Raw genomic sequence first — 16446 nt, 5'->3', positions numbered from 1 at the left:
ATGCATCCATATTTATCAAACTGGGTTACTGTTTTTGGTTTAATCTGTTTCACCTCCCCATCCACACAGCTAATATTCTTCAAATATGTTTTTACCACCCTTGTAATCAGTAAGAGACTCAAACATTTGGTGCATTTCAGTGAGATCGTTTATTTTCCACAGGCATCATCGTGAAATCAGAGTGAAAAAATATAAAATATTTTCAGTACCAACAACTTACCAAAAGTAAGATTGACTGTATAAAAGTGAGTTACCAATGCCCCTGACCTGAAAAGGCCCACATATTACTCAGTGAGTCATGTCATTATTCAGCTTAGATTTGGTCTCTGTATGCAGCACCAGCAAATCAATATCGCTTTTAATCCAGCAGCCACCAGACAATGGTATTGTCCAAAACTGTACCGTATTCCCCATAGGGCTCTGACAAATGTAGTGCACTATATAGGGAGTCATTTGGGATGCCTTACCATCTCTAGATAGGGAATAGGGTGCCATTTGGGATGCCCATTCCATCTCTCTGATTGAGGATACAGGCCAGCTCACCCCCAACATAACCCCTTGGCATTTTTCATTGGTCTGTTTACTTTGTAATTGTTGTACCCGTGTGGTGTGTGTGGTGCATAGTAGATGCCTGCATCCCAAATGGCACCCAATAGGACTTTGGTCAAAAGTAGTGCACTATATAGGGAATAGTGTGCCATTTGGAATGAAGTACATATCTTTCCCTTCTCCCCAAATGGATTCAGGCTTGGGTTGTCACTCATTCGGACTGGGCAGTGTCTGAGTCCAGGAACACATTGAGCCTCAGGCCCACTGGAATGTGGTCGGTGAGGCCAGCAAGCTGGGTCACAAAGGTGAACTCCTCAATTTCCTATAGGAGAGAAAGAAAAGGATGCAATAACACCAGAATTAATAATAGACCCACACGCTGTTGTGACGCATGCAGCCAGCCAGCCAGACCCACGCTGTTGTGACGCCTGCAGCCAGCCAGCCAGACCCACGCTGTTGTGACGCCTGCAGCCAGCCAGCCAGACCCACGCTGTTGTGACGCCTGCAGCCAGCCAGCCAGACCCACGCTGTTGTGACGCCTGCAGCCAGCCAGCCAGACCCACGCTGTTGTGACGCCTGCAGCCAGCCAGCCAGACCCACGCTGTTGTGACGCCTGCAGCCAGCCAGCCAGACCCACGCTGTTGTGACGCCTGCAGCCAGCCAGCCAGACACACGCTGTTGTGACGCCTGCAGCCAGCCAGCCAGACACACACTGTTGTCTTTCCTAGAACACATCCTCGTGGTGTTCCAAGCAATCATTTCAATAACACAGGTGGAGGTCAGGAGTGTGGAGAGGAGAACATGAAGGAAGTGGACTCTTCTATACAGCTGAATGAGATGGCAGGTATCTGATAGCTAGCTCATGCTAGCGAACCAGAGAGGGGAAAAGTATGGAAACACCTACAGTTCGGCAGTGCTTGGAGATGGAGCTCTCTCTGTAGAGGATGTAGTCGATGCGGCGCCCCACCCAAGGCTGACCCAACTCAGGGTAGACCATGGGACAGCCTTCCAGGGCCACAGGAGAGGAGATGTACTGTTTCCTCAACTCCTCTCTCTCCAGGGTCCTAGAGACAGGGAAGGGATCAGGGGAACGTAGGACATGTCCCAAATGACACCTTATTCCATATCAAATCAGATTTTATTGGTCACATACGCGTGTTTAGCAGATGTTATTGCGGGTGTAGCGAAATGCTTGTGTTTCTAGCTCTAACAGTGCAGTAGTATCTAACATACACAAAGTAAAGGAATGGAATTAAAAATATATCTAGTTGGACGAGCAATGTCAGAGCGACAGACTAAGATACAGTAGAATAGAATACAGTATATAAAGATGAAAACATTATTCAAGTGACTAGTGGTTTCAATGATCAAAGTGGCTAGTGGTTTCAATGATCAAAGTGGCTAGTGGTTTCAATGATTAAAGTGGCCAGTGGTTTCAATGATTAAAGTGGCCAGTGGTTTCAATGATTAAAGTGGCCAGTGGTTTCAATGATCAAAGTGACTAGTGGTTTCAATGATCAAAGTGGCTAGTGGTTTCAATGATTAAAGTGGCCAGTGGTTTCAATGATTAAAGTGACTAGTGGTTTCAATGATTAAAGTGGCCAGTGGTTTCAATGATTAAAGTGACTAGTGGTTTCAATGATCAAAGTGGCCAGTGGTTTCAATGATTAAAGTGGCTAGTGGTTTCAATGATTAAAGTGGCTAGTGGTTTCAATGATTAAAGTGGCCAGTGGTTTCAATGATCAAAGTGGCCAGTGGTTTCAATGATTAAAGTGGCCAGTGGTTTCAATGATTAAAGTGGCTAGTGGTTTCAATGATTAAAGTGACTAGTGGTTTCAATGATTAAAGTGGCCAGTGGTTTCAATGATTAAAGTGACTAGTGGTTTCAATGATTAAAGTGGCCAGTGGTTTCAATGATTAAAGTGACTAGTGGTTTCAATGATTAAAGTGACTAGTGGTTTCAATGATTAAAGTGGCCAGTGGTTTCAATGATTAAAGTGGCCAGTGGTTTCAATGTGTTGTAGTGCACTACGTTGTTTTGACCAGGGCCCATTGACTACATCCAGTGAATGCAGTCTGAGGGATAGCATACCTTTGAAGATTCTCTGGGGTCCTTACATCCTCATGATACAGAGTAGGCTGTTCCAGCAAAGTGCCTGAACGATATAACATAAGAAAACATTTTTGTCCATTTCCACAGATGTGCCTTGGAAATAAAAAATATCAAATAAACTCCTTACAAGACATAAAACAACAGACAATATAGTTAAACATGGGCTGGGGCCTGTAGAGGAGACTGACTATACAAGAGGTTCAAAACATTATTCATGTCACAATATAGTTAAACATGGGCTGGGGCCTGTAGAGGAGACTGACTATACAAGAGGTTCAAAACATTATTCATGTCACAATATAGTTAAACATGGGCTGGGGCCTGTACAGGAGACTGACTATACAAGAGGTTCAAAACATTATTCATGTCACAATATAGTTAAACATGGGCTGGGGCCTGTACAGGAGACTGACTATACAAGAGGTTCAAAACATTATTCATGTCACAATATAGTTAAACATGAGCTGGGGCCTGTAGAGGAGACTGACTATACAAGAGGTTCAAAACATTATTCATGTCACAATATAGATAAACATGAGCTGGGGCCTGTAGAGGAGACTGACTATACAAGAGGTTCAACACATTATTCATGTCACAATATAGTTAAACATGGGCTGGGGCCTGTACAGGAGACTGACTATACAAGAGGTTCAACACATTATTCATGTCACAATATAGTTAAACATGGGCTGGGGCCTGTACAGGAGACTGACTATACAAGAGGTTCAAAACATTATTCATGTCACAATATAGTTAAACATGAGCTGGGGCCTGTACAGGAGACTGACTATACAAGAGGTTCAAAACATTATTCATGTCACAATATAGTTAAACATGGGCTGGGGCCTGTACAGGAGACTGACTATACAAGAGGTTCAAAACATTATTCATGTCACAATATAGTTAAACATGGGCTGGGGCCTGTACAGGAGACTGACTATACAAGAGGTTCAACACATTATTCATGTCACAATATAGTTAAACATGGGCTGGGGCCTGTACAGGAGACTGACTATACAAGAGGTTCAAAACATTATTCATGTCACAATATAGTTAAACATGGGCTGGGGCCTGTACAGGAGACTGACTATACAAGAGGTTCAACACATTATTCATGTCACAATATAGATAAACATGGAGCTGGGGCCTGTACAGGAGACTGACTATACAAGAGGTTAAAAACATTATTCATGTCACAATATAGTTAAACATGGAGCTGGGGCCTGTACAGGAGACTGACTATACAAGAGGTTCAAAACATTATTCATGTCACAATATAGTTAAACATGGAGCTGGGGCCTGTACAGGAGACTGACTATACAAGAGGTTCAACACATTATTCATGTCACAATATAGTTAAACATGGGCTGGGGCCTGTACAGGAGACTGACTATACAAGAGGTTCAACACATTATTCATGTCACAATATAGTTAAACATGGGCTGGGGCCTGTACAGGAGACTGACTATACAAGAGGTTCAAAACATTATTCATGTCACAATATAGTTAAACATGAGCTGGGGCCTGTACAGGAGACTGACTATACAAGAGGTTCAACACATTATTCATGTCACAATATAGTTAAACATGGGCTGGGGCCTGTACAGGAGACTGACTATACAAGAGGTTCAAAACATTATTAATGTCACAATATAGTTAAACATGGAGCTGGGGCCTGTACAGGAGACTGACTATACAAGAGGTTCAACACATTATTCATGTCACAATATAGTTAAACATGGAGCTGGGGCCTGTACAGGAGACTGACCATACAAGAGGTGAAAAACATTATTCATGTCACAATATAGTTAAACATGGGCTGGGGCCTGTACAGGAGACTGACTATACAAGAGGTTCAAAACATTATTCATGTCACAATATAGTTAAACATGGAGCTGGGGCCTGTACAGGAGACTGACCATACAAGAGGTGAAAAACATTATTCATGTCACAATATAGTTAAACATGGAGCTGGGGCCTGTACAGGAGACTGACTATACAAGAGGTTCAACACATTATTCATGTCACAATATAGTTAAACATGGGCTGGGGCCTGTACAGGAGACTGACTATACAAGAGGTTCAACACATTATTCATGTCACAATATAGTTAAACATGGAGCTGGGGCCTGTACAGGAGACTGACCATACAAGAGGTGAAAAACATTATTCATGTCACAATATAGTTAAACATGGGCTGGGGCCTGTACAGGAGACTGACTATACAAGAGGTTAAAAACATTATTCATGTCACAATATAGTTAAACATGAGCTGGGGCCTGTAGAGGAGACTGACTATACAAGAGGTTCAACACATTATTCATGTCACAATATAGATAAACATGGAGCTGGGGCCTGTAGAGGAGACTGACTATACAAGAGGTTAAAAACATTATTCATGTCACATAAATGTGCACAAGACATCAAGAAATGTTTGATTGTTCCTAATGACTTGTAGGCCTGTATGTCAGCTATGTATCCCAAATGGCACCCAATTTCTAAATAGTACACTACTTACCTATGGGCCCTGGTCAAATGTAGTACCACTGTATAGGGAATAGGATGCCATTTGGGACGCAGTATAAAGATAGTGCAACAGTCCAACTCACCAATGACCCAGGGCTTCTCCTGGCCCGGCCCGGCCCTGCAGGGGTCTCTGTACTCCTCAAACAGACTGTGCTTCTGTTCTAGACTGTCATCTGACCAAGGACAAACACGCAGAAACATGGAACAATGTGGAAACCGGTTGCACGACATCAAGCCCACACAGATACCCATTTATAGAAGACAAACTGCATGCAGAGCCAATGTACTCTGTACATAGACAGAAAGATATCCAAAAATGACACCCTATTCCCTATATAGTGTACTACATTTGACCAAGGCCCATAGGGTTCTCATCAAAAGTAGTGCACTTTATAGAGAATAGGATTCAATTTGGGGACGCAGCCGTACCAGGTGAGCAGTTGTCGAAGTTGAAATCCCCAGAAAGCACGTCAAACACGACCACCTCATCAGGCTTGCTATTGGTCACCTGGAACTCCTGGATCCACTTGGTGAGCATGTTGAGCTGCTCACAGCGGATCTCCCCTTCACCTGCTCAGCCAATCACAGGACACAGTTATCTCAACCACTACAATACAAGCAGAGAGAGACTGGTGCTGGACAGATAATTACTGCGTCCTAAATCAAAGTGTATTGGTCACGTACAGGGTTAAGCAGATGTTACAGCAGGTGCAGTGAAATGCTTGTGCTACTAGCTTTTAACAGGGCAGTCAAATGTCAAACAAGTACACAAATAACAAAACAAATGTAAGAAACAAACCAATTAACGGTCAGATTCTGGCTTGAAATATACTTATTCCTGTCACCATATTAGACCTTATTGATTACCTTGACATGTATAAAAGACCTGTATGTTAGGGGTCAACGAAGGAAGAATAGGAACTTTGTTTATGGATGTTATTGCTGAATAGTAATATTTCTAAGGAAGTTGCTGTGGAACTAGGACCAGGAGGGATGTGGAACTCAACTCAATAAGGGTGAACAGTTGAAGAGAAAATACATCTCTGGAGACGAGCTAACTACAGTCCTCTCTCACACACTTCCACGCTCTAATGAAGGTTCTAGACTCATGCAGGGCCATGACAACACCAGTAAGAGGAACAGGTTTAGTTCCTGCCTAGCAACAGAGACGGATTGTTTTTATCTCAGTCATAAAAGGAGGTGACTCCTAGTCAGAAGGTATAGATATGTACTTGTATGTTGTGCTTGCAGCGGAGGCACCCAGTGGGTTGAATAAACGTGGCTTGAGCTTTTCTCTAGTCGTCCGTTTCAGTTTTTACTCTGTCTGTTCAGAACCTAAACACAACACTATCATAAAACAAAACGCAATCTGTGCACATATACACACACACCAAAAATATATACTAAGAGAGATATGTACAGCAGTAGATACTGTATATTACAGTGCGCTATGTCAGGATTCCAGTATATAAATGTGTGGTGTGCATAAACAGTGTAGATAAAACAACATGAGCTGGTGCACAGCCAGAATAATAGTTTGTGTGGAGGTGCTGACTAACGACAAATAAATGATAAAACAACATGAGCTGGCGTACAGCCAGAATAATAGTTTGTGTGGAGGTGCTGACTAACGACAAATAAATGATAAAACTATCAAAATAAAGAAAGTCACACACTCCCTGTATAATCTCCCAGCAATTTAATGTGTATTTACCAACGTTTCGGCATCACTGTGCCTTCCTCAGGGTGCATTAACAGTGTAACTACAATGCAATGTACAGTAGTAGCTCAATTACAATGAGCTATGTGAGAAGTTGTGCTGTAAATAGAGAAGAGGAGGCCATTTTGGATTAAGTTTTAAAATAATGAATGAAGATGACTTGCCTTCAGGTGCATGGAGGTGTGTGCAGTTAAAATATCCAACCAGCTTCTTCTCTTTCTGATTCTGGCCAACTAGCACCTGGGAACACCCACAATCCATTACTTCACCTACTGGGTATGAACTGCCTTCTTGTTGATGATGTTATTGTTTAACCCATGGTAAAATGGAGCGGCCGTTATCATTACAATAACTGACAACAGTAACTCAATACAGTAGGAGCGTTAATGGCAACCAGATGACACTACATTTACCAGACACTCTTCTCCAGAGAGACTTAGTCAGTGCTTTCAACTAAAGTTAGTAGGAAAAAAACAACCACATATCACAGCTATTTTAAGCAGAAAAAAACCCAAAGTGCAGGCGAGAGGTGAGAAAGACAAGAGCTATAATGACAGTGAGTGGCATAGAATTACAAATTAGAACTGTATTTCTCCTTAATCTAATCAAAATGGCTGCCAATATCAGCCTATTGACTTCATCCTCTCTAGTAGTGTAATAGGATCTCTGTGGTGACTGGTACCTTGGCAGAGAGCAGGCCTTTAGCAGCCAGGGCATCCTCCCCCCGGGCGTTAGGGAAGCAGTGGTACTGGGCCTCCAGCACTGGGTAACGGCTGGCCAGGAACAGGCCGCTGTTGAAGAACTTAAAGGAGGAGCAGCTGCCGGGAGGCTGGCAGGCGTACACCCCTACATCATACAGTATGTGGTTGAACAGGGGCCCCAGGGTGTTGGTCAGCTTCACAGCTGCCCTCTTGTCAAACACCTCCTCCAGACACAGGATGTCCACGTTGGCCGGGAAGAGAGAAGACACCTCCCAGGGCACGTCGTCTGGCCCAGCCTGACCGCGCTGGGCGACCCCCTGAGTGAGTAGGGCCCGCGGAGGGTTCCTGTGGCCCTTCCGGTCCTGCTGGTTGGAGTTGTAGTTGGTGTTGATGACGGGGGCGGGAGAATGGGAAGACTCCTCAGTGTCGTCACAGGGCACGTACACCACATAGTTTGAGTCACTGGGTTTGGGGGGTGTCGTTGTTGGGACCGCTCCGTCAGCTTGGTCCTCGTCTGAATGAGCCTGGGGTGGTGGCTGGCAGGCTGGGTCTGTAGCGCCGTATGAGGCAGGGCTGGTGGTGGAGGGGCCGGGGAGCAGGCTACTGGAGGGGCTGAGGGTGCCACAGCTACTGGGAGAGTCCACAAAGATGCGGATGTGTGGCCGGTTCACGCCCTGCACGATGCTCCGGCCGATGGCGGTGGCACGGCGCTGCGTGTGCCCCAGGTTGTTGAAGCGTGCGATGCCGTCCGGCAATAGGCACAGGTTGGCAGTAGCAAAACCAAAAGTGGCCTTGTTGGCCCCTGCCTCAAAGCCCAGGTTCCTCTCCCCCTCCTCGGCTGGTGCTGGCCTCGACGGTGGCTCCTGGTGGTAGGAGAAGGGCCTTCGGGCGGCCTGGAGGGGAGCCCAAAGCAGGAACCCCAGGAAGGCCAGGGGAGCCGTGACCAGGAAGAGGGCGAGGAAGAGGATGAAGCCGAAGAACACCTTGAGAGGGTGAAGGTAACACTCCTGCTCGTGCCGCTGGGTGCGTTCCAGGCTGGTGGACATGCAGACGGCAATGAGGCGGTCCAGGAACCAGAAGCAGGGCAGGATGAGACCCCAGCTCACTGCATGGAGGCCCTCCACAAAGCTGTTGGGGAATGGGGACTCCCGCAGAGACATGCCTCCCTCCTTCAGTCACCTCTGGACACAAATAGGGAGATCAGGCATCAGGGCTCCCAGCTGCTCACCTCACTCTGGTTATTCACCATCTGACTGAGACTCTGCAATCTACTGGAAGTAAACGTAGAAGACAACACACAGACAGGACATGTAGAGGGTGTTTTCAGACCTTTCCTGGTTCGACTAGTGAGGTAAATCAATAGTGCTTGAAGTTGCATGGTTGTCAGGGAAACCAGAATCAACCCAATGGGGCTGGGCGACAGCTGGTGCGTCATAGTACACGGGATCAATTGGAGTAGAAAGGCAGATTACATTGGCTTACTGGGCTGCGCGCACATGAAGGGCTGGGTTGGTGGATAGACAGACAGACATTGTTGGAAAGGAGGGCAAGAGGAGAAGAATATACGGGTATTTTACCCAAACTACTGTTAATCCAGACGTCACCATCTGCACGAATTCACTAATCGCTATAGCAACAGATGTGTAGTGTGTAAAACTAGTGGTCGATGCAATGTTCAAAATAGTCCACAAAAAGTATCCAAAAAGACCCACACTTTCCGACAATTTCTGCTGACACTGTCATGCCAACCAACATCGGTCATGAATGAATGTGATATCGATTGTGTCTCAAGTTTTCGTTGTGTGTGAAATGATCGACTCGCCCCAAATGCTGTTCTCTGACGTGGCGTGGTTAGCTAGCTAGCCAGCTAACGTTAACTTGGAGCACTAACGTTACCTGGCTAATTCAACCAGTTTGAAAATGTTCACTAATTTGGGCTAGGTAGCAGGTGCTCACATGCACAATGTATCATTCATGAACAAGACAATTTTGTCTTACACGTTTACATAGCCACACGTTCGTGGACTAATGTTAGCCACTAGCTAGCTAAAAATAGGTTATCTGGTTAGCAAACGTTAACATGAGCTATGCACCTTTATTCTTACCTGTCTGTATAGAAGAGTCCACTTCCTTCATAAAATGTGAATCTATCCGTCTAAATACATGTAAGCATGGCTACTGCTAAGTTGGCCTCATCATGCTGTGGATATTTTTCATTCAATATTCCTGTATAAAACAGAAGACAAGGATTCCAGCGACCAGTGTAAGACTTGTCCCGCGCGGGGAGCAGCCAACTCCAGTCTAGACAGTTTGCGCGTGCATGCCGCTTATTTCCCACCGTGTGCGTGCTCGTCTGAAATGGCAAATGAGTTGAACATATTTCCTTATACGAACAGTATAAGGGTTTATAGGTATATGGGGTTATTAAGCGCGGATTCGCGCTTACAAACCCAGGTTCGTTACGATATTGAAAGGCAACAATTTCAAAGACTTTACTGAGTTACTGTTCATATTAGAAAATCAGTCAACTGAAATAAATAAATTAGGCCCTAATGTATGGATTTCACATGACTGGACAGGGTGCAGCTATGGGTGGGCCTTGGAGGGTATAGGCCCACACCCTTGGCAGCCAGGCCCACCCACTGGGGAGCAAAGCCCAGCCAATCAGAATGAGTTTTTCCCCACAAAATGTCTTTAAGACAGACAGAAATACTCCTCAGCACCCAGCATCCAGACGATCCTGCAGGTGAAGAAGCTGGATGTGGATGGGCCGGTGTGGTTACACATAGTCTGTGGTTGTGAGGCCGGTTGGATGTACTGGCAAATACTGTCAAATGACATTGGAGGCAGCTTATGGCAGAGAAATGAACATTCATGTCTCTGGCAACAGCTCTGGTGGTTCATTCCTGCAGTCACCATGTCTCAAAACTGGAGACATCTATGGCATTGTTGTTGTGTGATAAAACTGCTCATTTTAAAACTGGAGACATCTATGGCATTGTGTTGTGTGATAAAACTGCTCATTTTAAAACTGGAGACATCTATGGCATTGTGTTGTGTGATAAAACTGCTCATTTTAAAACTGGAGACATCTATGGCATTGTGTTGTGTGATAAAACTGCTCATTTTAAAACTGGAGACATCTATGGCATTGTGTTGTGTGATAAAACTGCTCATTTTAAAGTGGCCTTTTATTGTCCCCAGCACAAGGTGGACCTGTGTAATGATCATGCGGTTTAATCAGCTTCTTGATATGACTGGATTATCTTGGCAAAGGATAAATGCTCACTAACAGGGATGTAAACTAAATTTGTACACAAAATTTGAGAGAAATAAGCTTTTTGTGTGTATGACAAATGTCTGGGATTTTTTTATTTCAGCTCATGAACCATGGGACAAATATTTGACATGTTGTTTAAACTTTGTTCAGTGTAAATGAAAATGAGTCGTGTGACTTAAACAGGCTGCTTTTTCTTTGTTGAAATGCATTTTAAATGGCCCAAAGAGCTCTGGAAGTATTTATTCTGTCCAGGTTTTCCATGTCTGTCATTTAAATATGGAAATATAATGGCAGGTAATACATGTATCACTAGCCACTAAACTAGCGCTTGTCTCCAAAGCAATAAAAGCTTAGACACGTTAAGAGCTGGGTTTGAGTCATTTGTTTATAGTGTAAAACCTTGACTCTCCACAGACGACTGCTCTGCTGTGGAGGGAGGTGGTGTCAGTGGCTGTCTCAGTCTAGCTCTGGTCCGAAGCGTTTATAAAAGACTCAGAATCAGCAAGCTGCACGTAACACCCTGGACCAGAGCTGTTCCCAGCCCGTCTACCAGAGGAAGAGGGGCTTGCCGTCCTGCCTGGCCATGAAAGAGAGGCAACTGAACAGCAGCAGGAGATCCTTCAGCAGTTTGGAGGGGGCTGCGTTGATAACTACTCTCCTGAGGAAGTCCGGGCTGTTGAGATTAGACTGTTGTTTATTGTCCTACAAGAGGAAAATCCTACTACAGCTCACACATTACATACACAAACCACACATTACATACACAAACCACACATTACATACACAAACCACACATTACATAAACCACATTGTAACATGGCAGCAAACAAACAACAGTAAACAGCCCCCCCCCCCCACACCTGCACATATAGGAGGAAGCTTCATAGAATTGTTAATGATTCATGGTGATAAACCCCCCCCCCCCGGGATGAAACTCCTCCTGAAGCGTGCAGTGCAGCCTTTACAGTAATTGTCTGACACCTCCAACCTGATGGCAGGGAAGCTGAGCTGACATCACAGCCGAGCTGGTACCCTGAAGGGACTACATCACCACCTGTTGTATCCCAGCTCCCGGGTGCTGTATGAGTCAGCCCTCTGCTTCAGGATTCCGTAGGTGTTGATGATGAACTCTGTGAAGGGGGGGTGGAGAGTCATACTATAGCCTAGCTGCTTCAGCTTGGCCATCAGCTCAGTGTAGCGCTGGGACAGCTGGAGCCTGTAGCCCTCGTCCACCTTCCCCGTCAGAGGGTGTGTGGACACCTGAGGAAAAGGGATTGTGAGTCTCATATGGCACCCTATTTCCAATAGAGTGCACTACTTTAGACCAGAGCCCATATAGGGCTCCATTTGGAATAGGGTGCCATTTGGGACAGACACACAGTCAAAAGTAGTGCACTATATAGTTTAGAGGGTTCCATTTGGGACGCAAGCAGTCTCATGGGAGTGAGGGATTAGCCTGTAGAGTTTCTAATCCAGTTATACTGTAGATGTCATTATCCAACTCTCTCTTACACATTTGTTTAGAACAGATTTGGAATGAACTTCTTAGGAAATGGAAAACCATTTTGACCTGGGAATAAACCGGTTCGGGAGGCTTTGATTTCCATCTGTGTGTGAATGATTGAAATATCTACATGGCACACAACCACACCCTGTTGTTCAACTAGTCTATTATCCCTTAGCTGACAGAAGGAAGGAATAATGTTGTTCAACTTTCTTATTATTCAAAAACTGGAATGTCTGCCTTTTGTACAAAGGACAACACACACACACACACGCACGCACACAAACACACACACACACACACACACACACACACACACACACACACACACACACACACACACACACACACACACACACACACACACACACACACACACCTGAATGATCTTGTCTCGTATATTGAGCACAGTGAACCCATAGAGTCTGTTCTGGCCCTGGAACACATAGGACAGGATCCTTCGATCCAGCTGGAAGGCTATCTCCCCCAACAACCGCTCTGGATCTGAATCAATAAACACCATTACAGAACCAATCTCTGAATCTGCATGGATTACTTCAATAGACCTCATTACACCAACATCAACATTCATCCACAGCTAGTTTAACAAAATGTTCCTATTCTAAACAACATCCCAGAAGGCATCCTGTTTCCTATATTGCGCACTACTATTGACCAGAGCCCTATAGGCCCTACTCAAAAGTTATGCACTATATAGGAAATAGGGTGCAATTTGGGACCTATACAATATACAATAGTTTTGAATACATATTTTTCTATTCTCTTCTGCTATTGCAATATTGTCATAATCAGCTCAGTTGATACAAAATGGTGATTCAATTTCTGACTAACATTTTTCTCTTAAGGATCATGTCACAACATTGTAATGAGCAAACGACCATTTCACGCACCTTTCACCTTCTGAGACATGACGTAAGAACAGCTTGCAGTCTCTTCATGTTCTCGTGGGACTGTGCACATGCAGCTCTTGGTGTAGGACTCCAGGTTAACCGGGGAAGACGTTCTGTGAGGATGTCTGGGCGATTGATGCAGCTCATGTTTGAATCTGTCCTCATCCACGATGTCTTGCCACTGAATAGTTGTGTTCCTGCCTGTGGAAATTCACACCAGAGTCAATTCTAAATGCAAAAAGGGGTGACAAATGGAGACAAAAAGACACCAGGCAAAAACAATCAGCAAATATATGTAGATGCCTTCCCCTTTGACTACATCCTCCCTCTGCTGATCGATCTCACTCAAGCCATGGGTTGCTGAGACCTCGCATGCATCAACCAATGGCTGCGTGCACGTCATCGACTGACAGATTGCTATAACATATGATTTGGTTAGTCGATAGGTAAAATATCTATCCAGGCGTCTAAACAATGGAACCATGAACGTTCTCAACCTTCAGTCTCTTGTCCTTAGATCAACTCATGAACTTAATGTCGTTTTTAAATGGTTTGTTTTTTGTTGTTGCTTTACATCACTATGAGATGTCTTTATGTAAAAAGGGTTGAGATTAATTACATTTCATTTCACGCCGTAAAGTGTAAATCCAATTCTTCAGCTTTTCCAACCCTGTTTATTAATTCTAACGGTCCGGACGTGTCACATGTCTTGGACGTCCTCTAGTGACAAAGAGCGGCACACGCACCACCATCACCCACATAGATGGAGATTGCAATGCGTAAACCATACTTGAACAGTTACCTGTCGATTCCCTGAGAGTATCGCTGGTTAGAGCGGAGGTTTGCAGTTTGGACTTAAGATCAAAGTTTTCCTTCATTAGGCCAAGCATTATTTTCAGGTCGTCATTCTCGTACCGCAGTTTCTCATTCTCCAAGCGCAATGACGCACCGCCCCCCTCTGTATCCATATCCACCCAGAAACACTTCTCCGACTCCAAGCGCCTACTTCAGGCGTTCAGACAATTGAGACACAACCCGCAAGTTTGTGGACCCTTTCCGCCTGTCTTATAAATCAAATCCTCAACTGAAATAGGTTATAAATAGCATCATAATAGGGTGTCAGAACGTTCGATTTAACTTGACACCGGTGTCATAATTACACATCGAACATAATTATAGAATCTCCTTTATGATGTCTAAACAGATAGGCTATACGTCATTCTTGACGCCCAACATTTGCATTGCATCAGGGGAAATCATTTCTCACACCATTTCTCTCCAGACTGAAAAGCTGAAAACTAGGCACAAATGTCTGGAAAAATATAATTAACAAACTGACATTCATGCTTTTGGCTTAGAAAAAAAATAATCATATCACAAAGTGCATAATCATGATTCATACACTATTAGAAACAATTTAACAGCATCCAGTAACCATCAGCACTGATAAAACAAGAAAAAAGAAGAGATCACAATTCAGTTTTAATTGAATAAATATCAACAAATACAGCTGCAAAGACTCACAAACATCAGAAATATCACAAAACAAATTGAATTCAAATATGATTAATTATTCACACTACACAATTTAAACCAGTCTGGATTGTGGTAAAAATGAGCACAATGAACATGAGGGAGTACTATCAAGCAGAGTTACTTGCTATGACTGTGATGTGTGGTTGTTTAGTTAGCCAAGTTGAATGAACGGACTAAGTCAAATCAAATGTTTTGTAACAGTAATACAACAGGTGTAGACTTCACCGTGAAATGCTTATTTACGAGTCTTTTCCCAACAATGCAGAGTTAAAAAGTACGAAAATTAGCAAAGAAAAATAGTAAGACAATAGAAAAATGCATTTCTCTGGATAAGAGCATCTGCTAGATCAGGGTTACCCAAACATGGTCCGTAATGACTGACAAGAGGAACTGATGATGCACCACCCAATTTACAAATGTCACCTTGTGCGTTCTACTATTACAACTTTCAAGAGTAAGTTCAACGCCGGGCTGAGTTCGCTAGGGGGGGGGGGGGGGGTCACGCCCCACAGTTTGGGAACCACTGCTCTAAAAGCACAGAGGGAACCACGTTTAGAACGACAGGTGACAGCAGTGTTCACCTGAGACATAGGCACGTAAAACAACGTGTAGCAGGTGTTGTACTAGATATGGGAACAGATTGGTAACTCCTGTAAAAAGACTCCTTCATCCTTCAATGGTTCCTTTAGAGGAATATCTCAGTTCCGTGCTCTTCCAACGATAGACAGGATGAAGAGGAAGATGTTGATGATGTCAGTGTACAGGGAGAGAGCAGCAAAAACATAGTCCTCTGGACTCAGGGCATTCTCCTTGTTGCCAAGCAGCAGCTGAGTGTCCACAGCCAAGAACTGGAATCAATCACATTCAAAACAATGATCATTCTATTATCACAATTACAATTAGCATTCTACTCATTCTATTTAGCAAGACATGTGCAGTGAGATACGGTCTTGATTTGGTCTGACAACACACGCAAAATAATGACTAAGTCTGTGTACAAATGGCATCCTGTTCCCTATATATTGCATTATTTTGGCCAGGGCCCATCAATCAAAGCACTTGCATGAATACTTAAATCGTTGCCCTACTACCACCGCCAGTATAGTTTCTACAGGAAGAGACACCACCTATGATAATCAAGATCATTACCGAAGAAAGAGATTTTAGTATGCATCCCTAATAGCACCCTTCCCTAAATAGTGCACTACGATGGTCAAAAGTAGTGCACTATAAAGAAAATAGGGTGGCATTTGTGACAAGAACTTACGCATGTGAAGAGTAGAGCGCCCAGCGAGGCATAGACCAGTTCCAGGATCTTGTTGCGGATGAAGATGCAGAGGAAGCCGAAGAGGAACAGGACAATCAGACAGACCAACAGCACACCGTGACAGGAAGTGAAGTCATACTTGGTCTGTATGGGGCCGGAGGTTGGGTCAGGAAGAATGGCAAAGGGACATATTAGCCAATGAGGTGCCAATGAGGTGAATCTCATTTACTGTCAAACAATAATAACATCACTAGCCTCACTAAACAGGGACAGTACCATCACTAGCCTCACTGAACAGGGACAGTACCATCACTAGCCTCACTAAACAGGGACAGTACC

At 44.2% G+C, this 16446-nt stretch overlaps 3 protein-coding genes across 4 annotated transcripts in view; all 3 read right to left on the bottom strand.

Moving 5' to 3' along the window:
• Window positions 1–131: 131 nt before the first annotated feature.
• Window positions 132–9893, bottom strand: LOC139378852 (sphingomyelin phosphodiesterase 5-like). The gene is made up of 9 exons (XM_071121406.1): window positions 9715–9893; window positions 7591–8880; window positions 7073–7148; window positions 5618–5758; window positions 5272–5361; window positions 2642–2705; window positions 1454–1613; window positions 505–871; window positions 132–462 (listed from the first exon to the last, which is right to left on the bottom strand). The coding sequence occupies exons 2-8, from the start codon at window positions 8767–8769 to the stop codon at window positions 761–763; spliced, it is 1821 nt and encodes a 606-aa protein (XP_070977507.1). The 5' UTR covers window positions 8770–8880; window positions 9715–9893; the 3' UTR covers window positions 132–462; window positions 505–760.
• A 1073-nt stretch (window positions 9894–10966) lies between these two features.
• LOC139419008 (uncharacterized) lies at window positions 10967–15430 on the bottom strand. The gene is made up of 5 exons (XM_071168826.1): window positions 15264–15430; window positions 14107–14306; window positions 13305–13505; window positions 12773–12897; window positions 10967–12149 (listed from the first exon to the last, which is right to left on the bottom strand). Exons 1-5 carry the CDS (start codon window positions 15428–15430, stop codon window positions 11937–11939), a joined length of 906 nt encoding a protein of 301 aa, XP_071024927.1. The 3' UTR covers window positions 10967–11936.
• LOC139419564 (protein lifeguard 1-like) overlaps window positions 14768–16446 on the bottom strand; it is a 15417-nt gene continuing 13738 nt past the window's right edge. For both annotated transcript variants that reach the window (XM_071169538.1, XM_071169545.1), the window contains exons 6-7: window positions 16108–16251; window positions 14768–15688 (exon numbers count right to left, since the gene is read on the bottom strand). In XM_071169538.1, coding sequence (XP_071025639.1) covers window positions 15539–15688; window positions 16108–16251 — 294 coding nt within the window. In that variant the 3' untranslated portion in view covers window positions 14768–15538. The remainder of the gene's footprint in view (window positions 15689–16107; window positions 16252–16446) is intronic.

The sequence above is a fragment of the Oncorhynchus clarkii genome, chromosome 2, assembly GCF_045791955.1.
Source record: "Oncorhynchus clarkii lewisi isolate Uvic-CL-2024 chromosome 2, UVic_Ocla_1.0, whole genome shotgun sequence".
NCBI classification, from domain to species: domain Eukaryota; kingdom Metazoa; phylum Chordata; class Actinopteri; order Salmoniformes; family Salmonidae; genus Oncorhynchus; species Oncorhynchus clarkii.
Note: the sequence above shows the minus strand (reverse complement) of the source record. Positions and strands in the feature narration are given on the sequence as shown.

Excerpts from the sequence above, each read along its gene's own strand:
- LOC139378852 (XM_071121406.1), bottom strand. The coding sequence starts at position 8,769 with ATGTCTCTGCGGGAGTCCCCATTCCCCAACAGCTTTGTGGAGGGCCTC. Across the intron at positions 5,759-7,072 it reads ACACCTCCATGCACCTGAAG|GTGAAGGGGAGATCCGCTGT; the intron begins GCAAGTCATCTT and ends TTGGCTGAGCAG. Across the intron at positions 872-1,453 it reads TCTCCAAGCACTGCCGAACT|GAAATTGAGGAGTTCACCTT; the intron begins GTAGGTGTTTCC and ends TCTCTCCTATAG.
- LOC139419008 (XM_071168826.1), bottom strand. The coding sequence starts at position 15,430 with ATGTCTCAGGTGAACACTGCTGTCACCTGTCGTTCTAAACGTGGTTCC. Across the intron at positions 13,506-14,106 it reads TACTCTCAGGGAATCGACAG|GCAGGAACACAACTATTCAG; the intron begins GTAACTGTTCAA and ends GAATTTCCACAG. Across the intron at positions 12,898-13,304 it reads CATGTCTCAGAAGGTGAAAG|ATCCAGAGCGGTTGTTGGGG; the intron begins GTGCGTGAAATG and ends TTATTGATTCAG.